Source organism: Bemisia tabaci, chromosome 2 (assembly GCF_918797505.1).
Source record: "Bemisia tabaci chromosome 2, PGI_BMITA_v3".
NCBI classification, from domain to species: domain Eukaryota; kingdom Metazoa; phylum Arthropoda; class Insecta; order Hemiptera; family Aleyrodidae; genus Bemisia; species Bemisia tabaci.
In genome coordinates this window covers 74,617,400-74,641,438 of record NC_092794.1, presented here as the reverse complement: position 1 = coordinate 74,641,438, position 24,039 = coordinate 74,617,400, and the positions used below count along the sequence as shown (strand labels likewise).

The 24,039-nt window shown below is 41.4% G+C and overlaps 1 protein-coding gene across 3 annotated transcripts in view; it reads left to right on the top strand.

Annotated features, from left to right (window-relative positions):
* The window catches only part of T48 (FU domain-containing protein T48), a 170,877-nt gene that overhangs the window by 121,086 nt on the left and 25,752 nt on the right, over positions 1-24,039 (top strand). For all 3 annotated transcript variants that reach the window (XM_072296244.1, XM_072296243.1, XM_072296245.1), the window contains exons 2-3: positions 4,510-4,788; positions 21,025-21,225. In XM_072296244.1, the coding sequence (XP_072152345.1) occupies positions 4,510-4,788; positions 21,025-21,225 (480 nt within the window). The remainder of the gene's footprint in view (positions 1-4,509; positions 4,789-21,024; positions 21,226-24,039) is intronic.

The window sequence follows — 24,039 nt, the reverse complement described above, 5'->3', positions numbered from 1 at the left end:
ACGGAAGAAAGTACTCAAAAACCTTCAGAATATATACAGGGTGTCTCACAAAAAAGGAGCCACCTTGAATATCTGCCGAACGCGTTGGAATTTCGAAAAACGGTAAAAGACGTGTTCGTTTATATCAAGGGGGACAACTTTTGGCGTATTTGACGTTTTCCCAAACCGCGGGAGGGGTGCGGGGTGAAGGGATGCCCCACCCGTAAGTCGAACTTTTCAAATTGCACCCCTAATTTTTTATTCCAGAAATCAATGATACGCATAAAAGCAAGCCTCACTGTCCAAACCGAATGTAAATCGGACAATTTTTCAGTGACTGGCAGAGGTTGAAACTTTTTTTCATGCTCGGAGCCCTTCTTTGCGACATTGAAATTCGTTTTACCGATCATTTCCGAATGGCGCTCATCGGAAGGGAGTAGTAAGTTCTAGACAAGAATTATAGTTCTTTTTTCTGAAGTATAAGAAACCGTGTCCATGAAGAAACAGCTAAGTAGATAAACAAATGGATTAGCTTTTTTAGGGTGGGTTTCAATGATTTGAGCCGGACCTTGATACTTCTGAGGAAGCTATTTTTCCGCGGTGCGTTGCTTTTCTATTTAGCTGTTTCTTCATAGACACGGTTTCTTATGCTTCAGAAAAAAAAATAATAATTATTGTTTAAAACTTACTAATCCCTTCCGATGAGCGCCCCCCGGAAACGTTCGGTAAAACGAATTTTAATGTCGCAAAGAAGGGCTCCGCGTGCTCCAGAGTTTGAGTACAGCATATTTTTCTCTCTTTCTTTTTTTTCTTTTTTCTTATCAAAAGTGTAATGTTTAAGATTTTTTTTGGCGGAGAGTTTGGTTTGATACGGCAATGCCATTAGGCGTGGGAAATTTTTGAGAAGAGAATGAAAAAATGTCTCAACCTCTGCCAGTCACTGAAAAATTGTCCGATTTACATTCGGTTTGGACAGCGTGGCTTGTTTTTTTTGCATATCATTGATTTCTGAACTAAAAAAGTAGGGGTGCCATTTGAAAAGTTCGACTAACGGTTGGGGCACCCCGCACCCCGCGCCCCTCCCGCAGTTTGGGAAAATGTCAAATACGCCGAAAGCTGTCCCCCTCGATATAAACGAACACGTCTTTACAGTTTTTTGAAATTCCGACGCGTTCGGCAGATATTTAAGGTGGCTCCTTTTTCGTGAGACACCCTGTATACTATTAGTTTTGTACGGAAATGTCCAAAAAATCACACTTTTCTTATTCCAAGGGGGACCCGGACCCTGGGACCCGGCTGAGTATGGCAGCCCTTCCCGTGTCAATTTTAAACTCAAAGTCTCGGCGTCTTGCGCGTTCTGATCAGAATGTTACTTTACTTCTTTTCATTATACTTTACAAAGTTGTGTACTCTGATAATTGGACGGTAACAGGGGATAACGGGGGACAACTGATCATCTGTTTTAGCCGTAACTGACAGAGGCTCGGGAAAAAAGATGTATTTATGGGTAATCGACCTCCAAAAATCTGCAATTGATGTTTCCGTAACCTCATCAACCATCAAACTTCCATGAAAACATTTTTTTTTCGCTACGATTCATCATTTTTAAAGGGGGCTCTATACGAGGGGGGGGGGGGCAAAAAACCCCGGAATTTTTCTGTAGGTAGAAAATATCCGGGTTCCACCGCTAAGAGTTGAAATTAGGAGCTATGATGAGTCATCAGGCCAATTATCAACGTCGTAGCACATTTTGTTTCATTTTGACGAGTCCTCGCGCCAGTGATATTCGCTGAGCTCGTCGTTTTTGAAAATAGGTGATTTTCACTGTCAATGTTCCGCTAACTCTGTCAATTTTCTGAGTGAATCTTGCAGGGAACATGCTTTACCTATGACATCAGTGAAAGAATATTTTTCTTCGTTTTAAAGTGTGATTATTGTTGTTGGCTAGACGCTGTCGTGCCTCGGGCTCCGGGCTATCAAAAAAAACCTTCCAGCTAGCTCAGCAATGCGTGGGAGGAAAAACCCGGGCACGCAAAAAATATAATACTAAGAAAACTCCTAAGAGGCAAAAAATATGGCTATAGCAAACTCTAGGTTTGCGTCTTCCCAATGCGACCTGCAGCCGCGCAGCCGAGGTGGCCAGGCAGGGATCCCTTCCCAGCTCGTCCCATCACATGTGCTCCTGCTCATACTCAAACGCTTTCCCCCGCGCAAAAGCGATCCTGAGGACCAGCACTTCGCGCATGCAAGGCAGGATGAGAGGAAAACACAAAAGAGGGAAAGCCTAGAAAAGATATGCCCAACTTGTCCCAGCGCGCAAATCGCGGAAGCAAGGGAATAGCATCCCCGGAGAGAACTACGGCCCCTTTTCCCGAGCAGAAATCATACTCATGGATTTCCACGCAAAAGCGATCCGAAGACCGACGCTTCGCGCAGGAAATACACAAGGATGATCAAACTCAGAAAAGCAACTAGAAATAAAAATGAACTCCTTTTCTCGAGCAGACATCATGCTCATGGATTTCCACGCAAAAGCGATCCGAAGACCGACGCTTCGCGCAGGAAATACATGAGGACGACAAAGCTCGGAAAAGCAACTAAAAACTGGAAAAGGACTCCATGGGAGCACAAACTGATGAAAAATATAAAAACTGAAATACAGAAAAATGAACACTTTATATAGCAGAAAAATGACACGCACAAGCTCCAACCAAGAAAAGTAGCTCACAGCTACGAAATACAAACCGAGTGATGATACATAGCATAAATATCAAAAAGAACTCCTTCCAAATCATACCTTCTCATAAACGTCGCCCAAGGGGAGGCAGTATAAGACTGGCCCCCAGCGGCCTGGCGGCCGGCCGTGGCTTTTAAAGCTTCGCGTGTCCGCGAGCGGGGCGAGCGGCGGGGTCCCAGGATGCTGGGCTTTGGGGCACGTGTCGAGGTCAACTCATCTCCGAAGGTGGCGTGTGCAAAAGAGGAAAAAGGACTGAAATGCCTTATCACTAGAGATGGTCCGGCTCGTGAGAAAAATGCAACGCGGCGTTGCCATAGCTAACAGCTTGTGGCACGACAGACGCCAAGCGGCCGTCGCCGGCTAGAGGGCAATATGGGGGATCAATTCGGCAACAACGCGTTTTAGGCTCAAATCTTTCACAGCAATGTTCTAAATGTTTCTGTATTACATTCAATTGATATCTGCTAGTTAATAAATTGATCTTAAACCATCCTCATTCACAAAAATCAGATTTTTTCATGTTTTCATCGGTTGTAGCCGATGGCGATAGCGGTTTAGAGCCCTACAGAGGTTTTGGGCGATACAGTACCATTTTTAAACAGAAAAACCATATTTGCACTGAAGTGTTTGGTGAGGCATGACTGTCAGAAGCAACACTTTAAAAGTTCAACTGAGAAAGCCGTGGTTTTATCGACCAAAGAGAGAGACATTTGAGCGCTTAGTGTTGTTACTGACATCGACCCATCTTCAAAAACGACGAACTCGCCGAACACCCCAAAATCCAAATCGTGCCAAAATGAAAGATAATGTGCTACGATGTTGTTTGGCCTAGTGACTCTTCATAGCTCCTAGTTGCAGTTACACCTTCTATCTGTGGAACCCGAATATTTTCCATCGTTGCCAAGTTAAGGAGAATTCCGGTTTTTTGGGTCGTCTCCCCCCCCCCCACCCTCCTCGTACGGATAAGTGTCGATAGACGTTGAAATTGTTCGCTCTTGCCGATTCCGATGGAATGATCTCAAACTCTTGACATATACTTCAATTTTTGAAGTTAGAGCACCCTTTAACCCACGTAAGAAGGCAGAGGGGCTCCGCGACCATGACATTCAGATACTACTACTAGACAAGCTACGAATTTAAGCATCTGAATTATACTTCCTCCCCAAAATTTCACGTACTTACAGCACGATTCGTGCAACGAACATTCCTGAAATTAACTCCCAACCAAGATGTTAACATTATTATCAGCATTGGTCACGAAAAATTTGAATTTTCTGTTCACCGCTCAAATGAATAACAAGAGTCTGTTTGAATTAAATCGCGCACCACAACGGTTTCGGCGAGCTTCTCAATACGCAATGCTCCTTTCCCACGCCGTGTTGTTCAACTTGTAAACAACGTGTAATAGCTAAGCCGAAGCGCCAATATTAAAATTTTCTTTTTTCCATACTGCAAAGACTGACATGGTAACGTCTAGTGTACGATTTACCTAACTTTCGGAAACCGTTTATTACTCGGATAGGAATTACTTAGTGTAATTTTCGTCGTTCAAATCGTGTTGTACGAGATAATTGGGGGAGAAAACATACATTAAATAATTTTGAAATTCGCCTTGTGTCCGAAGGTTCTTTCTTCGAGTCAATTTCCTATGTATCCCCGCCGTCCCCGACTCACAAAACAACCGAGATAAGAGCAAGGTACGGACGGCCTGTATAACAAGGTAGAAGCAGCCTTGAAATGTATCTTTGAATGTTTTCAATATTGGAGTGACAACGTGCGTGCTTGTATTTCAGGTAGTGAAGCGTTCTGCGGCGGACTGAAGAGCTGCCTGAAGTGCGACTCCGGCTCAGGGAACAGGGGTATGAGAGGAGGCGCCCGGGGCCTAAGCGGGGCCCCTGCCGCAGCCGTGGAGAACTCGACGGACGCGGAGATACCCGTCGTCGGGCGCCCTCGCTGCGTCAAATGCACGCACCTCATCGTCCTCCACTCGAGAGAGTGCGTCGACTTCTGTCCTCCTGGCTACACCGAGGAGTGGTCCAGTCTCGTCGATTACATGGGCAAAGTCTGCAAAGGTGAGTTCTGTATACATCTGTTTTCAATTTTCACTGGGTCACGGGTCAATGGATACCGCCCCAAAGCGAAGCGGGCTAATTATTGAAAGAGCTTGATGCAAAAACGGCTTTTTTCGCCCCCCCCCCCTCTGGAAGTTCTTCAGACTTTGTCTATTGATTACTCATACTTGAGCGCTTCTTTTCCCAAATTTTCAGACTCCCAAAAAATTTTGGGGGGGAGCTAGGGGAGGGGGGAAGTCAAACCTGTGAACCTCGATATCTCTTGAACAAAGAAAGATATCGAGGTCCGGTTTGGGCGAAAAATCGTCTAAAATTGCATACTTTAAGATTCTAAAGGTCAATATCCCGATATCACATTTTTAAGTCAACATATGTGCTTTTTTCCAGTTTTTAGGTCTAGAAAATTTCTTTTAAACGAAAAATTTACAAAGATCTCAATTTTTTATTTGAACCAAAACCAGTTTTTTAAATTGTTCGTCTTTTTCCGCATCCAACGAGTGGTCCATTAAGCTTGGGAACCAAACGGTTCCGGAGTTATGATCGATTGAAGTTTCCGCTCAACGCGCGCCGACCGATTTTCGCGCGCAAAAAAGTCGGATTTGACTGTTATTAGATCAGATTGAATGTTCAAACTGAGCAAAATGCTTTATTAGGGACTCTAGAGGGTCGCTGAGTTCAGAAATTACAGATACTTCCAAAAAATTCACGTTTTTAAAATTGCAGCTTCGGACAGGACCACTGAGCGGCCAGTCGGAGCTTAGTGGCTCTAAAATAGCGCTGCGGAGCTGTAATTTTAAAAACGTAGATTATTTGGAAGTATCTGTAATTTCTGAACTCAGCGACCCTCTAGAGTCCCTAATAAAGCATTTTGCTCAGTTTGAACATTCAATCTGATCTAATAACAGTCAAATCCGACTTTTTTGCGCGCGAAAATCGGTCGGCGCGCGTTGAGCGGAAACTTCAATCGATCATAACTCCGGAACCGTTTGGTTCCCAAGCTTAATGGACCACTCGTTGGATGCGGAAAAAGACGAACAATTTAAAAAACTGGCTTTGGTTCAAATAAAAAATTGAGATCTTTGTAAATTTTTCGTTTAAAAGAAATTTTCTAGACCTAAAAACTGGAAAAAAGCACATATGTTGACTTAAAAATGTGATATCGGGATGTTGACCTTTAGAATCTTAAAGTATACAATTTTAGACGATTTTTCGTCCAAACCGGACCTCGATATCTTTCTTTGTTCAAAAGATATCGAGGTTCACAGGTTGTGACTTCCACCCCCCCTAGCTCCCCCCTAAATTTTTTGGGAGTCTGAAAATTTGGGAAAAGAAGCGCTCAAGTATGAGTAATCAATAGACAAAGTCTGAAGAACTTCCAGAGGGGGGGCGAAAAAAGCCGTTTTTGCATCAAGCTCTTTATGGGCAAAGTAAAAGACAAAGAGAGAACGGAGCTATTCCATTGGTGGAAGCAGGTGGTTGCAATTTTCAACGAAGATAGGTGATAAACTAACAAATGGCAACCCGCGAGGGACTGTTCAGGATTTCGGCCCCCCTAAAATTATCAGGTTGGCCAAAAAGTCTCTTTGATGAAAGGAACATTCTTTAAGTTTCAAATCTGTACCTCAGTTGGGTAATCAGTCGGAGAGCAGAGATGCACAGTGGTGTCAGTAGCCTTGTTTGCAGACGAGCCACTCGTCAAGTTCTAAAAAGGGGGGGGGGTGACTTTTTTATGGGTATTTAGCGTAAATCCGCCAATGTGTTATCTACTTTCCCTCGGTGATATTCTCCTTCACCCCCTTTCTTCTTTTCTCTCCCCCCTCCTTCCAATGGTTTTTTCTCACCGATCCTTCATTTCTCCCCCCCCCCCCCCATATTTCTGTCCCCAATGTTGGGAAAAAGTTTGAAAGAGCTTGATGCAAAAACGGCTTTTTTCGCCCCCCCCCCTGGAATTTCTTCAGACTTTGTCTATTGATTACTCATACTTGAGCGCTTCTTTTCCCAAATTTTCAGACCCCCAAAAAATTTTGGGGGGGGGGGTGCTTGGGGGGGTGGAAGTCAAAACCTGTGAACCTCGATATCTCCCGAACGAAAAAAGAGTGGGCCTTTAAAATAGCGCTTCAAAGTTTCGTTTTTCTATCCCTAACCGTTCAAAAGTTAGAGGGGGGGGGGGGGGGACTTCTGGAACACCCTGTATAGTAAGATTCAGCCTCACCCCTGCAACTGCTCAGGGTGTTTTATTGAGGTGAGTTCTCATGTGACGATAATTGGTTGAAAATTTTGAAGCAGTGTTTGAAAGACACGCCGGGCAAACAGCAGTTTGCCGGTAAGAAATCGCATATGGCCGCTAAGAAATGAAACTAGCGAGCAAGTCTGGCCGCTAAGAAAATCGTTGTTTAACTCTGTTTTTGGGATTTTGTGACGTATTCCTGACTCAAGGCGTTTCGAAAGGGCAATTTTTCATTTTGGCCCCTCAGAAATCTGAGATGGTCCCTAACAAAAAAAGTTGCAGGCGAGATGGCTGCTGAGACTTCATGCCGAGTTTCAAACACTGTTTTGAAGAATACATCGCGAGTGGGGTAGGCTTTTTAGATCGGGCCGACCGAAACGTAATTTTTCGGGTGGGTACACATTCACCGAAACCCACACGGTGAGCTCTCTCGTAACTATTCTTACCTTTTTATCACTTTCCGTTAATCTCTGCAGGAATCAATGATTACGCATTCAAATATAAAAGTCATGAGGTAAATATGGTAGTTAAAACGAAGGAGCACGGCTTCTGGCCGCTACGCGGCCCAACCCCTGTAAAACGCTTCACGCCCTCTGAGAGCCTACCTCGCAGACCCCTCTGAGTTAATGTAAATACAGCGGGGAGTCACCTAATGACTATGTTCCGTCGAAAGCCACAAAAATCATGGAAATTGGCCCGGTAAATTTATTGAACGATCTGTAACCAAACAAGAAACATTTACATTGTTAAAATGAAGAATTTGCAACTTAATCACGTATTATTAAAAAAAGGAGGAAAAAAAAAGAAAAAGAAAAAAAAGAAAGAAACCTGAGTCTTATTTCAAAAATCTGAATAGAGCTCTTATTTAGAGACAGTCACTTGTCGATAGCCGTAAAAGCAATGGAAATTGGCCCGGTAGAACGGTGGAGCGACTTGTGGTACATAATAAAAATATAGGGGGTCAGAGAGGGGGTCTGTAATGATAATAAAAAGAACGGTGCTTGCTCCATTTAAGAGCGGTTTTCTCAATAATATGTGATTCAGACCTCTGGAGGAGAGAGGAGGGGAACATGAGGGGCTCGTTTTTTAAATTGATCAGAAATGGGTTTGAGGTGAGAATTTTTTTTGGTTGCCGGGGGGGGGGGGCGGAGGGGGCGTAGTGAAACTTCTTTGAGCCACTGAATTTACGTTGACTGCTCTACGGTGTCCTTACAATCGGTCTTTCGCGTACACCTTAAGAGAAAGCTGCATCCGCATCTTGACTCATTAGATCGCTTAACAACTCCGTTAACGGTCGTTCGGTGTTCGATCGACCGTCCCACTATGGTCCCAATCCGCTCGGGAGCGCTCAAAAATCGATATTTATGAAATTGGACGACATTTTTTTTCAAGTCAAAATTGATAAATATAGTATCTACGGGTCATAAACTACACGTAGTATACCTCAAAAAAATTTCTAGTCACTTTGAAAGTGTCACAAACTGTGCGAATAGTCGGATACGTATTTTCTGACCCGTGAAGTGGCTATTTCTAACAAAGCGTTCGGAGCCTCTCCTGAATCATGAAATGGTTTCTCAGAATTCTTGCTTATACTATTTTGTAGAGGACTCCAAGAGGATTGTAACGCACTAACTACAATTTTTCTCCGAGGCATTCTGACACATCCCACACAAGGTAGAAGTTGGATACCTATTTTTCATAAAAAAAATACCGATTTTTCCCACGAACTTTCATTTTAAAAAAAAGTCACCAAAGGTCACCTAATGAGACACCTTTAGAGAGCTTCTACACATCCTTGGGAAGCTACAGTAGAAATATTTCGTGCTTTGGTTTGCTTTTTCTCGAGAAATCGAATTTACTAGGTCTCTAAGTCGGTGGCTAAAATCACGGTATTTAGCAAGTTTAGCCATCGATCAATCTGCAGTCGTCTTAAACTTTTTTGAGACATGCGACACCTCCAAAAACGTGCTTAAGTAGTCTCTATGAATCCTTAAGAAGGATTTTAAACTAAAAATTGTTGGTTCTTCTTGCTTTTTGGACGAATTTTGAATCTTTTTCGTACCTGCGTGTTTCCTTCAAAATACTGTTTTACAACCCTGGAAAGCCCCTCGAAAAATATTCTGAGACATTTGGCACCTCCAGAGACACTTATAAGTCGTTTCTGTAGATCCTTAGAAAGGCAACCGAACCAAAAATAATTGCTTCCGCCTGCTTTTTCGACCAAATTTGAATTTTTTACGTGACTACGTGTTTGCCCCAGAAAAACTCAATTTTTTGCCCTGAAAAACACCTATAGTTGCAGGCTTAACACGTGCTAAGCACCTTTGCATCTACAGAGACGCACTTATGTAGCTTCTATGAATCTTTTTGAGGTTGACCGTTTCGAAAAAAATTTGGTTCCCCCTACTTTTTGAGATTTTTTGAAAAGTTTTCCGTTCCGCAGTTTTATCTTTAAAAATGCTCTTTTCAATCCTAGAAAGTACCTATTGATGTAAAATTTCTTACTCCCCGAATATTTATCCATTGTTGATTGAATTTTTCTTAACGTGACAATATTGCACCCCCGCTCTTCAACATTGTTATGTACCCGATTTGCGTTTCCCGTCAAATCAACATAAAGAAAAGTCTTCTCTGAAGCATTATTTCGACATTTTTAAAATACAAATGAATTTTAGATCTATTTCATTTTTTTCAGTTTAGTTTTCCTGAAAAAAAAAATTGGGGGGGGGGGGTTGTCAAAAATCTAAAACATCCTTAATTTTGCATGAATTGTACATGTATGTGCAATGAACGCATGGTTTTCATCCAATCTAAGCAAGTATAACAAGCCAATCGTATGGCAGTTTGTGATTTATGTGAAAAAATGACAGTAACTTTTGCAAATGATTTTTTAGGGAAAAGCGGAGGTCAAATTCGGATTCAGCGCATCAAAATCATGAGGAAAACATTACTTAAATGTATTTACACTCAAACGGAGAGCCGCTATGATTTTTGATCACTGAAAAGTGAATTGGGACCATAGTGCGTCCGTGCACACTTTTATTATCGCTCGACCCGCATTATCTGGTCAAGTGCCCTTTAACAGGTCAAATCTGAAAGCGATTATGCGACTCCGGGCAGATTGGTATTCATCCGCGCCGCCGCACAGTGCGGCCCTCTATGGACAAAAATAAAAAATTCACTACTCTACATCTGAATTTTTTATTTTTTTTTCTGGAGTTTTTCATTTATTTTGACTCATAATGTTGGTTCATTCTCAAATTTTTCGCTCAAAACCACCTCAAAGAGCCGTATGCAAAAACTACTTTTTTCGCCCCCCCCCCCCCCCACACTAAAACTTATTCAAACTTCGTCTATCAGTTACTCGTACTGGAGCGCTTCCTTTCCCAAAATTTTTTTTTGGGGGGGGGGGGCGCTAGGGGGGTGGAAGTCAAAACCTGTGAACCTCGATATCTTTCGAATGAAAAAAGGTATTGAGGCCCGGTTTGGACGAAAAATCGTCTAAAATTGCATACTTTAAGATTCTAAAGGTCAAAATCCCAAAATTTCATTTTTAAGCTAATTTATGTGTTTTTTTTTATTTTTTGAGGAAAAACAATTTCTTTTAAACACGTTAAACTAAAAGAGCACATTTTTGTTTTTAAACCAAAACCAGTTTTTTTAAATTGTTCGTATTTTTCCGCAACCAACGAGTGGTCATGTAAGCTGGGGAACCGGTTCCGGAGTTATGAGCGATTGAAGATTCCGCTCAACGCGCGCCGACCGATTTTCGCGCGCAAAAATATGGTTCCAAAGCCGGATTTGGGTGTTAATGAATCAGACTTTATGTTCAAACCGTGCAAAATACATTTTTAGGTATTCTTGAGGGTCGCTGAATTCAAAAATTACAGATACTTCAACAATTTAACTTTTTTTCCGTAGCGCTACTTGAGAGGCCCACCGAGTGCCGACCGACCGGCCGCACAAAATGTTTTGGGGGTCGGAAAATTTGGGAAAGGAAGCGCTTTAGTATGAGTAACTGATAGACGAAGTTTGAATAAGTTTTAGTAGGGGGGGGGGGGGCGAAAAAAGTCGTTTTTGCATACGGCTCTTTGGGTAGAAAGTGGGTGGGAAACGGGTCGCGAATCACTGGCCCATATGAACTACACGGGAAAAAGACGTCAACTTCAAATAAAGATTTCTCGCTCGAAACGCAAAATGCTCAGATATCTAACTTCAATATCACCAAAAAGATCTTGAGACGTTTTGCAACTATCTGAGGTATTTGAAGTTACAGTTTGGGTCCGTTTAAAGTTGCTTTTGCATTTTTAACATAGTGCTGATCCGAGGTTGCCAACATCAAATGAACTTTTCTCGAAAAATACGCAAAAAATCCTGAGAGACAACTTTTTCTTATTCCTCCAGTGAAGCTTTGTCCTTCGCGTGTTCGGAAAATCTTTTTCCCGGCAAAATCGGATCTCCTAGAAAATGGGGGGTTGTCAGAGACAAATGGAGGTTTAATTCAGGTTCGGCTGCTCTAAATACAGCAGGTCAGACCGAAAGAGAATCTCAGAAAGTTTCTTACATCCTCTTAATCGGAAAATCGTCGGAAAAACACAAAAATGGTAGGTTTGAGAAAAATCGATATTTCCGGGAAAATAGTAAACGACCAGAAAAATCCAATGTCATATTCGGGTTCAGCTAGTCAAAATATATTAGAATCGTTGTATCACACGTTGCGAACATTTTTAAAATGTATTTACAGCACAATTTGAGTCCGGAAAAGCCGATACACAAATGGCTCGGAAAAATCGACTTTACTGGTAAACTGTGGGGGGGGGGGGAGGCAATGGAAAAAAAAAACCAAGGTCATATTCGGATTCAGCGACCTAAAATACGTAACAATCACTGCACCACCAGTCCGGGAAAATTTATACAAATAATTTGCATGCATGACAAAGATATATCAAATTTGGTCATTTGCCCCGGGAAAAGTCGCTTTTCCAGAAAACTGAGAGATGATTGGGAAAAATGAAGGTCATTTTCGGACTCAGCGGTTCAAAATACAGCAGAGTTGTCCTATCTCGTTTCTGAGAAAAAATTGTCTTACATTCTGCAGGAGGTAACAGTCGCAAAACACCAAAAATGACCATTTTTCCGGGTAAAATCGACTTTTCCGGAAAACTGGATGGTGATTGAAAAAAAACGAAGATCATATTTGGATTCAGCGCTTCAAAATACACAGAGATCACCTTATCTCGTCCGGGAGGCAGTCATGTTATTTCTTTTTTTGTTGAACAGTGTTTTTGGTAGTTTTGAACTTCAACCCGCTGTCAGTTTGAAAAATCGGATTTTTCTAAAGTTCTAACGTCAAACTCGTTTTTCTCGTCCCAAAATATCGCTCATAATAGACTTTCCGGCGAATGCATCGGCCAAAAACCGAAGTTCCAAGTATTTGTCATTTTGAACTTTAATCGGCCGACATTTTGGGACTATTCAAAAAAGTTACTCAAATTCTGCGCAAAACATCTGCTTCTTTATGCTTCTTTGAATGAGGTATCACATCAGGAGCCTTTCCTTTCGAAGACTGAAAAAAAAAAAGATTTACGGGCTGTATAGACATATTGCCCGTTCCGCGCTCACAAGCCATAAGTTCCAGGTGCTGGAGCCGAAGGTTCGACTGCTCCGAGTGCTACGTGCGGAACTTTCGTCCTCTGAGCGGACGCGGACGGTATGTCTATACAGGGCGTCCCAAAAGTCCGTACCCCCCCCCCCTCCCCCTCGTAACTTTTGGTCGGTTAGAGATAGAAAAACGAAACTTTGGGAATATTCTACCTTGAAGGGGACCATTTTCTAGAAGGGTCAAAATTGTTGTCCCTTCCTGGGGGGGGGGGGGGGGTTTGGACCCTCAAATGTGTCAGTTCAAAGGTCATACGATTTTCCCGCGAAATGAGCCAAATTCTCCTAACTTTGCCTCAACATTACCTCAGTAAGTACAAAATTAGTTCAACATTACGTTTTCAAGTTCCCGAATTTCGGGAAAAGTTCTAAAAAACGAAATTTTAATGGTCAAATTTAAGCACCTTAAATTACGTTTCTCTTAACTTTTGCCGAAATTTGGAGACTTGAAAACGCAATGTTGAACTTACCAAGATAGTGTTGAGGCAAAGTCAAGGGAAATTGGCTCAAATCGCGGGAAAATCGTATGAAATTTAAACTGACGTATTTGGGGGTCCGAACCCCCCCCCCCCCCTTACAATTAGTTTGAAGTCATTTCTGTGCTTACAATTTGGAGAATTTTCCCGTTTTATTTTTTCTTTACGATAATTTTAGTGGCGTGGCGTGCTTTGCGATACATCAATCGATGTGTCATTTAAACCTATGGAAAAGTATCTCTAAACAAGGTGTGACAGCGAACACCTTTATAATCGATCTTTTGCCGCACGTTCAAATGGAGGAATATCGATAATCGATCATTCACGCCACGCCAATTTGACCTTTGACCTATCATAACTCGGTCAGAAATTAAGATGTTGATCAGCGGTTTGCGCCAATATTCTTAGTTCTTTATGTTCTTTCTAATTATTTATCACAAGACAGGGGTTACCATTGGGAAAAAAGTTGGGGGGCTCCCCGCCCCCCTGAGGGTGGGACAAAAATTTTGACCCCTCTAAAAAATGGTCCCCTTTAAGATAGAAACAATCCCAAAGTTTCGTTTTTCTATCTCTAACTGTTCAAAAGTTACGAGGGGGGAGGGAAGGTACGGACTTTTGGGAGACCGTGTATAGTCATGGTCGAAATTTTCTTTTTAGCGAAAAAAAGTTGACATCTCCCCCCCCCCTTCCCCCACACCAAACATGTAGCACTCTCTCGCCCTTGGAACATCGTTTAAAATTTTTACCTCGATTGGATAAAAATTTACCGAGGAGTGAAGGGGGGGGGGAGGATTTCTTTGGACACACTGTATATCAAAGTCAGGTGTTTTGATTGATTTATCTGATGTTTTGGGCCAATCACAAAAGCTGACCTTGATTCTTTGAAAGCACAGTTTAATCGTGTGACACAAGCTAACTATAAGTTTGTTGCTAACAGAGATGCAGCCAACTGAGTTCAGTCTTTTTCACGGAAAAAATAAGTCGTGGCTTTTTGTGATTTGCTCGTAATTTTTGGGGTCCAATCAGTGATGGCGATTCTTGGATCGATCTTCCAAAGATCGATTCCCCGGGACCTAAAGATTTAGATCGAATCGATTCTTTCACGCCAATCTTTCGCGTGGATCAGTTCTTTTAACCTGGAATCGGATGTAAAGAATTGGCTTATAAGTATCCCAACATTAGCGTATCTTCCAGAACTTAGGTGATAACATGATTAAAAGTGAGAAAGATCTGAACAAACATATTACCCGAGAGCTTATTGACCATAATCCTGCTCATTGTTCTTCCTACGAGACCCGATCCTCTCCGATTCTTTTCAGGTCTTTTTGCCTGTACAAAAGATTGGATCGGATCGGCAAGGGAACGGTTTTGTTTCACGTGACGATTCGTGTAGATGTGTGGAATCGGCGGGAATCAGGAAGATCGGATTGGATCGTCATATCACGATTAGATAGGATTATTAAACGGAAAAATCGGAAGAAGCTCCGTAAAGTAAAATATTATAAATCTCAAAACAAAAATCTCCACACTCTAATAACTATTCAGTAATCAACCGTCGTCAGACAAATAATTCATATTTGGATTGCATTTTGCAAAAAGGAACCACTAGCATTGCAATGTTGCTAAGATTGTGCATCTTCTTTTGTCTTGAAGGAAAAACCCGTTAATCCATTAATAGTTTCTATTTACTCGCTAAAAACTGCAAAAAGACAAAAATTACCATCTAAATTTCATAGTTTTTCACGATTTCCGCAATTTTATTCCAAAATATGAAGTTGCACAATCTTAGCATCATTGCAATGCTAGTGGTTCCTTTTTGCAAAATGCAATCCATTTGTTTACAAACTCGATCCACGATGCATTAAAAAATCGTCAAGACAATGCTCTCGCTGTGGTACAACCTGAACCTTGCGTACTGCAATTTGCATCTGCTTTTCCAGCACTGTTTTTGAAGTTTCGAAACTCTATAGTCCACTAAACAATCTCAAAAATGTTATCATTCATTTCTGCTGCCACTCTTAGCATTGGTTACGAATTTAACGTTCGACTCCTACTCGGTTTTGAGAATTGTGCCGGGCGCGTCATGCTATCAGGAAAAAAAATGGGCCTGTGTCAACGCGGGGAAGGAGGAAAGAAGAAGAAATAAAAATGTTGAATATTCTTTTTCTCCAATAAAAAATTCTTCTCCGACAACACAGTTGTGTAACGAGCAAAGCGCGCCTATACCCATCGGAGAAGCTACCGGACCGACAGTATACGAGACGCACCGTCATTAATTTTTGAAGGGGGTTATTGAATATTGAATCAGAAAAAAAATCTAATGCGATGCTTCTAATAAGTTTCTGCTGACTTAAGAGTCGTGCGGGTTGCATCTATAATTTTGAGAGGCTTACCTAATGCCTTTCATTAGCCCACTTATCGTGGATCGAAAATAATTAAACTCGATTTTCTTCTTCTTCGTGGTAAAAATTGTAGCTTATTTTCAGAAGACGACGTGAATTTTCATAAGACGTGCCCGCACCCCAAGGAGTCATTTCATGCACTTTAGAGGCACATACAAGGCAAAGAGGGTGCGGAGTGTTTTTTGGTCTGATGAGGGACTATAGTTATCTGCTAGTGAGCTCCCAGAGAAATTGCTAAATGTGTTAGAAACATGGACTGAGAGTTCGGCTCTTAGGTCAGCTTGGAGATTCTCTGAGAAAGCAATGGAAACTGTTGTGCAATATTTTCTCAAGGAATATCGTGTTCTGCGTGTTTAGAAGGAAGAAAGAAAATCAGGATCCTCTTATTCGTACCATGTTTAGTGGTCTGTTTACGCAATGGTGGTGTCTCATTCCAAAGTAGCAAAACTGACCTTATTTTTTCAGAGGAAAAAATGAAAATGGTAATGAAATGATATTGTGAAATCAAAAGTCCGACCAATGATAATAGATGTATTTCTTAGTAACATATTGATCTATCTATTATCTATCTGTTGACGGATCACATGTATTTTCTAGATGAAATGGTGATGTTTTCATTAAGAAACTATTCCATTAATGTATTCACCCATAAATATGTTTGTTTTCCTTCTTACCAAGAAATTAATCAATTTTCCTCCGTAGGACTCAAGAATCGTTATGTTTTTTTCCCCCACTTCCAAGATTACCAATCCCGACAATGAACCCAACTGTTATTTTCCCGATATAAATTTTTTGACGAACAGGGGGTTATTACAGCTATCCAAGGGTACCTGTTCTATCGTAGGGCATATTTTAAAGCACCCGTGGGATGTTTCATTTAGAGTGATGTGCGACGACGGCGCTATGATGTAGTATTGATTTTTGTTATGATCTTGAACTGTAGATTCGGAATCCTGTCCTTCAGCCGGGCGCTCTGTTATTTCCAGTCAGGTGAAAGTGGTAATTAAACAACTCGTGCCGTGATCTGCCTCGTTGGGCTCTCGGCCTGATCCGCATTTGGACGGCCAGGGTTCCCGCTGACTAATGCATCGTTCGTTTCGTCCCACTCACCTTATCGCCCGTCTGTTCCTCGCCGAAATCTTTTATTTGCACTTCAAGAATACCTGTGCTCGATCCCATTCATCACTTGCGCGCATCACAGAATCGTGTTATCATGGTTCAATAATATAGGAGCGTGGAAGACAAAGCGCATAAATGAAGTCTTGGAAAACATTGAGATTTTTATGATCTTATTGTTCTCTACATATATTCCATGAAAACCTCACTACTAAATTCAACTTTTTAAGCATGAAAAAGTGAGTTTTAATTTATTTTCTGAATCAAGCTCGTAATTTCAAACTTTAGAGACGTATTTCTTTAAATACTTACGGCATAAACTGCACTCAATGTCCTTGTCCTCCAAGCTGAGATCATCCTTGAAATGTCACGTTGGTCACAAGAAGTTAAATGAAATACAGGGTAGTACAAAAGTCCCTCCCGGATTCGATTTTGTCCCAGGATTCCCTCCCGGATCCGATTCTCACCCAATAAATTTTGTGTAAAATTAAAACGGCAACGTCGCGCGATGTATACAGGTGGACACCACCAGTGACACTATCACTGACAACTTGCACGCAGGATGATGGACCCTTGTACCCTGCGGGTACAGCAGCAGCCTCAAAAACAACGAATGCCTGCGAAAGTTTTTACGTCCGTTACAATTCTTATTTTTATAAATGTCATCCTAATATCCGTCCATACATCGAGGTTTTACGAAACATCTTCCGTGACTCGCTCATAACGCTTAACTCCGCCAATCACACCGAGGCAAAACTCCGACCTAACGCCGCGCCGTTAAGAAAAGAGGTGTGTGAAAAAACGGCACGGAAAAAACACTATTTTTTGAATGAAAAATCACTGCAAAGAACCATATAAACGACCTAAGTGCCGCCCTAAATTCAATAAAATCCAGAGACCTAAGTACCATTAGAAAGCTTTATTTAAGAGGAACATTTTAAAAAAAAAGTTCATTGAAATCGGTTGAAATGCGCAGCGGAGTTTCACTTCCAGTTAAGAGTTTCAGTTAAGAGTTTTCACTTCAAAAAATGGCAACGTCGCACATCGTCAGCCGAAGGTGAAAAAACGGTTCGTGTTGGACACCTTACTGCTCTGTGTTATTATTTCAACGTAAATTGAACGTAAGGGACCCCTAGTTCACGAATGATTCAGTGATAAGATGCATTCACATTGCGCAAAAGCGCATGTGACCAACTTCGAGCGGTCATATCTCGGAAACCAAACGTTTCCCGGGATGATCTTGTGCTCGTTAGAAAGGTGAGAACCTGAACTCTCACTTTGACTGGTTTATGTTCAGATTCCGTCGATTTCACGACCGTGGTAAAATAAAAACAAATTTTTTGTGTCTGTCAAAAACTGCTGAAACCGCGCAAGTGCCCCTTAAAGCCAAGTAAACCCAGAAAACTAAACACCATTAGAAAGCTCTATTTAAGAGGAACATTTTAAAAAAAAGTTCATTAAAATCGGTTGAGATGCAGCGGAGATATGAATTTTTAAAGGTTTCCTATGTAAAAAATGGCAACGTCGCAACCCGGCGCTTCTAAGCAAAACGGCGACCGGTTTTGGACGTCTCGAAAGACACTGTATCATTCCAAGTGTTCAAAATTCGAGAATGCCTTGAGGCATTTTTGGCCGTTTTTTCACACACCTCTTACAGTTTTAGAAGCAGCCATTGCCACGATCTCTAAAGATCCTGACGATGAAACTTTTTTTAAATTCATTCGAACCATGTCTCTAAAGAACTCGCCAAATATTTTTTGTAAGACTTTTATAATTTTGCGACGCGGCGGGCTATTTCGATTATTTAAAACCCCGTTCAGTTTTTTACGACAATGACGATGAATGTCTCTCAAAATGAATATGTCTGACGAGCCGGACACCCGCCGAATTCATCATTTATGAAAGAAACATCCGATTATCCAGTCTCTGCTGCACAATTTAGCACTTTGGTGAGTTGACATTTTTTTTCATACGTTCTGTCTGTTTTCATTGCTGCGACGTTGCCGCCTTTATTTTACACATAATTTATTGGGAGGGAATCGGACCTGGGTGGGAATGTTGGGAGGGAATCGGATCCGGGAGGGAGTGTTGGGAGGGAATCGGGCGACATCCCACCTACCACCTCTGTTACATTTTTCCTAATTTACGTTGACATTTGAAACTTCGGAGGTGTTCTTAGGTCTACAGCCGCAACTTTTCGGTGGGCCCCCTCGAAGGGAGGTGCGGGGCAACTTTCGTTTCGTTTCGAATGGCAACCTCCTATTTATGACACCTCATTCAAAAGACCAAGAAAAAAAAACACGTATATACTTAATTTTTATTTATTTTTAACTAGATGTAAATACCTCATCACTCCTCGAGGTCGAGAGGGACGGAGAAAAATTGTAACGTCTCAAGAAAGTTGCCTGGACGTGCGCTGAAATGGAAGGTTTTTTTTTTCTCATAAGAAAGGATTAAAAGGCATGGCCTACATTGGGTTAAAGCAGGGGTGCAGAAACTTCCCAACCACGCGACTACGCGACCGGCCGTTCGCGTGAACTGGGGGAACCCAAGTGAGGATGGGGAAAATGATGGAACCCATACGATGAGGAAAAAACTGGGGGAACCTGGGAAGGTTTTTTTTTTAGGATTTAGGGGGGACCTAACTGTCCAGCGCGCTGTTTTTGGGGGAACAAAACATTCAAGCACGCTGTTAATGGGGAACCAAACTGTTGACCACGCTGTTTTAAGGAAACCCAATTGTCGACCGCGTTACTTTATGTGTCGCGCAAAATTCTGCGAAAACTTAAAATGGGGGAACCTAAATTTGTTTTGGGGGAACCCTTGAAAGTTTCTGCACCCCTAGGTCAAAGTGTGTTAACCTCACCAAACCCAACCAAACCCCAGGGCAAAAACCTCGTTACATTTTTCTTAAAATCTTTCAGATATTTCCCCCTGAACATAAAGTAGTTTGGGGAGATTTGGCACTTAAGTCTTCATTTTCAGCCTCAAAATGGCGGCCAAAATTTAAAATGACGGTACTATCAGAAACGATAAGGTGGATCCCCAGCTTTTGTGCAAGCATTCTGGGTAAGATCGATACATCTCCAAGTTTAACCTTTAGGTGAAATATTTTGGGAAAGTCTAAACTTCAGTTTGTAGATGAATCATTAAAGAATGTTCCTGCGGAAAGTCATCTTCCGAAATCTTCAATAAAGTCAAAAGTACTCTTCCCATTTTGCAACCAATTTCAATGTATCGATATCGATGGTTAATTTGCAACAGTACTTTTGACTTTGTTTTGAGATTTTCGAGGGTGATTTTCGGTACGAACATTCTCCAATGATTTATCTGCAGACTAAAATTTAGATTTTTTCAAAATAATTCACTTAATGGTTAAAATTTGGGATGTATTGATCTTACTCAGATTGCATTGCGCAAAAGTTGAAGATCCCTTTTAAGTTCCTCCTCTCTTTTTGAAATTCCAATTTCGCAAGCGAGATACCAACTTTAATGTACTTCTGCTCGTAAGTCACGATTTAAAACTCTTCGAGTTCAACAAGTAACGCACCGCATCATGGTACTTGTCGTCTGAAATTTCCTGTTTCTACTCACAATCCCCTCGTAGTCATAATTAGAGTCCTAATTTCGAATTTACCGCTGAAAATGGGCAAATATTCATCATATCTGACCAAAAATAGAAATTTTGCGATTATAGACGCGTAAAACATTGTTACTTTTTGGTATTTTTACATCAAACTGTTAAACACACAGATAGTAAAAACTACTTAGGAATTGAAATTTCGCCCGTTTTTCTCAAAATTACACAATACAACGTCAAAGCCTCTTAGCATATTCAATACGTCTATCTCTGATGCGCGTCTCGTCTGGGGTTAGACGACAGAGGGCGTGTGGCGCGCTACTAGTGCGTCACCCGCTGGAGTTCGGCATTCTGTAATGCACGGCATCTCGTTTTATTTGTGGTCCCTGTTTCCACGTGTTAAAAAGGTGCGTATGAAATGGACAAAGATGCCTTATGGCCTTCGCGAATCAAGAGGCGCGACGTGATGGCATTTCCCGAGGCACCTTATACCGGTCGCGGTTCTGCCATTATTTAAAGTAAAAAACTTTATATGTACATCCATAATTTCGGTATATCTATCGTAATCAATAACTTTCTCAAAAGAGCCTTCTGATAGTGTACAGATCTTAACGCGGTTAGAGTAGTTGTACAAGTACATCCGAAAAAATCACTGAGAACTTCAAAAATGTCTATAATTCTAGGATTTATGCTTCTTTAATGCATGTTTGAGAATGTGCAGGTGTTTTGGTCAATTTTCTTTTTTGCTAAATGAAAGTATTGGACGCTGTGTTGCAGAGTCGCTGTTCCTAGGCGGAATCGCGCTCTCCGGGCAAACGCTGGCCGTGGCGGTGGGCGCCACCGTGGGAACAGCTCTATGCCTGGTCTTGATCCTGATCGTCGGCATCTGCATCAAGTACCGTCGCTACAAGGCGCTGAGGAACCGCGCACGACAGTCGCCCAGCCTCGGACACCTCACAGGGACTCACCGGAGTCAAGGTAATACACCTACAGACCCTCGTCAACCTTTTATGCCCTCAGACCCCTGATTCGTCCCGGATTCTGTTGTGGTCGAACTGGCGTAAGATTTACAATATACATATACAGGGTGTTTGGAAGTCAACGTACTTAACTTTCAGGATCGATTTTTCGGCTCAAAATATTACTTTTCTTCCTATTCACATATGCCCGAAAACTCTTCTTAAGTGAGCTATGCGCTCTCACAGTTGCCTTCTTTTTTCTTTCAAATGGATGCAACTCCTCGTTATTTTGTCGTAAATAGCTAACAATTTGTGTGTGGGGGTATTTTTTTAGCGTGCTGTTAATTTTTTGTTTTCAAGGACGTACATCTTCGAAAAATGACGTTGCGAGCCTTCCCGAATTTTAAAACTGCGATAACTTGTAGCAGAAGATATTTGGAAAAAACGGATTACGGTACTTGAGAGAGTACGAAAAATCAAGGGCACAAAGAAGGTACCACACAAAATTTTCCAGAAACGCATCATTTCGACGCAATAGAGCGTTGAAAAAGTTTCAGATTTTCGAAGCTCCTTGCTGGATAGGGAATTTTTACTGCAGGGACTGTCGGAAAAATTGTCCATGGAGCAAGGGGCTTCGAAAATCCCGAAGCTATCGTGACGGATCTTCGGATTCACGAAGCCTTTTGCTCCGTGGGCAATTTTTCCTGTAGTAAAAATTGCCTACCCAGAAAGAAGCTTCGAAAATCGGAAATTTTTTCTAAGTTCTGTTGCGTCGAAGTGACGCTTTTCTGAAAAATTTTGTGCGGTACCTTCTTTGCGCCCTTGATTTTTCGCGCTTTCGCACGTGCCGTAATCCGTTTCTCCAAGTATCATCTGCTGAAAAAGTTATCGCAATTTTAAAATTCGGGAACGTTCGTAACATTACTTTTCGAAGACGTACGCCCTTGATAATACAAAAATTGAACACTACGCCAGATAACACCCACATAGACCAAGTTTCAGCTACTTACGACACAATAACTAGGAGTTGCATCAATTTGAAAGAAACAAGATGGCGACGTACTGTGATGATTCACTTATGAGGAGTTTTCGGGCATATGTGTATTAGAAAAAAGGCATATTTTGAATCGAAAAATCGATCGTGAAAGGTAAGTACGTTGACATCCGGACACCCTGGATAGCGTCGATTAATTAAGTAAAAAATCTCGGCAGTCTTTAATAAAATAAGTTAAAAATAAGGCTGAAGTAGATCATGTTTTAAATCAATTATTTTAAAGTGATAACTGAAATATTGTCCCAAAACGCATAGCGGATTGTTCAAAGGGTATACCATTTACAAAAAAATGTTTTTGCAGTTTTCCCACAGCGCAAACTTGGCGCATCTCATAATCTGAACTTCAAAAACAATTTTCTCAAAACTTTGTTTCCCGCGATAGGTACTGTGCCATGGCCTCAATTTCAATTTTTCATTTTGAATGAATCTACCACCTTGAAACCTTCATTTTACCATCGAATTTGATTTTTTGGAGTCCGCAACTTGGCAACGCTGCCAGGGGGGCCAAAAAAGCTTGCACAGGCATGAAAATTTTAGGAAAGATGCATCTCATACTAGGTAATAATAACATACGAGTACCAACACTTCACTTCGGTCAAGGCAAGAATGAGGGAGGGGAAGTTTCACTTGTACCCCTAAGCCATAGTTATTTGAACCCTAAAACAACCACACAAATGCGATTATTTTTCCTGGAGCTCCGATTTCGAAATTGCCAAAATACTCATCAGGGAGGACCCCACTACAACCTCCAACTTGAATTCTTGATTCACATTCAAAGTTCATTAAAAGTCACTTTCGGGACACTGTGCGCAGGGTCTGTCTTCCTTCGTTTGGGTTAAATATTCAAAATCTGCCAAGATTTTTGACTAGGTAGTTGCGATATGTTGCGCATCAGTTCGCCTACGGCAGAATCCGGGACTAACCACATTCCTCTAGGGCCAGATACACCTGCGCGCTGCGCGCGCGTCTTGACTCAAAGAGTAGGAAAAAACTACAAAAAACCCCAAAAAACTTTCAGATTCTAAGGGGTAAAGAATCCGGCCAAAGTCTTAAACTTGTTGAACCAAATTTTCTTATTACTCCTAAAAGAAAATTAAAAATTATACTTTACTGAAAATCGAATGTGGGCCCCTTCATTTATGAGTGATGCAACAGTCATGACGTGTAAGTATGTTTAGCCCTTGCAGGAGCCCCCTTCCTCACCTATTTGCATTTTTATCTAAAGTAAAAAAAAATAGTCGGTATGGATTGATCTGAGCCTTCTATGTGCTCCAAAACAATACGAAATATTTTATCACACAAAGTCCAATATTTTTCGATTTAGGTCCTACAAATGCTTTTAAAAGATCATGAAAAAAAATACTCAATCGGCTGGCTAAAGTCCAGTATTTTTCTTGAGAATAGTCTCCTCCTTCAATGAGTGATGCAACAATTGCGACATTTTTGTATGAAAAGCCCTTGCAGAAGCCTTTTAATTTGACTCAGCTAAATTTTAAAGAATCACTGACGTGTCCGCAAAAATGCTCTTACTGTAATCATTAGCATTTGTCCCCTCTGCTTGCTGGAAGATTGCTTGCAGCGTATTTTTCGAGCGTATCATTCTTCCTTTGCTTTCTCCCAAAACTTATTTATTGTATAATATTTTTAATCTCAACTTATGATGCTGCAGTTTAATATGCATGCAAATGGAAGCTATCATAACATTGTATCATATACCACTGCATAATGAACTGATCATCACGAAAAGGACTCCAGATTACCCAGATATTGAAAATTGTT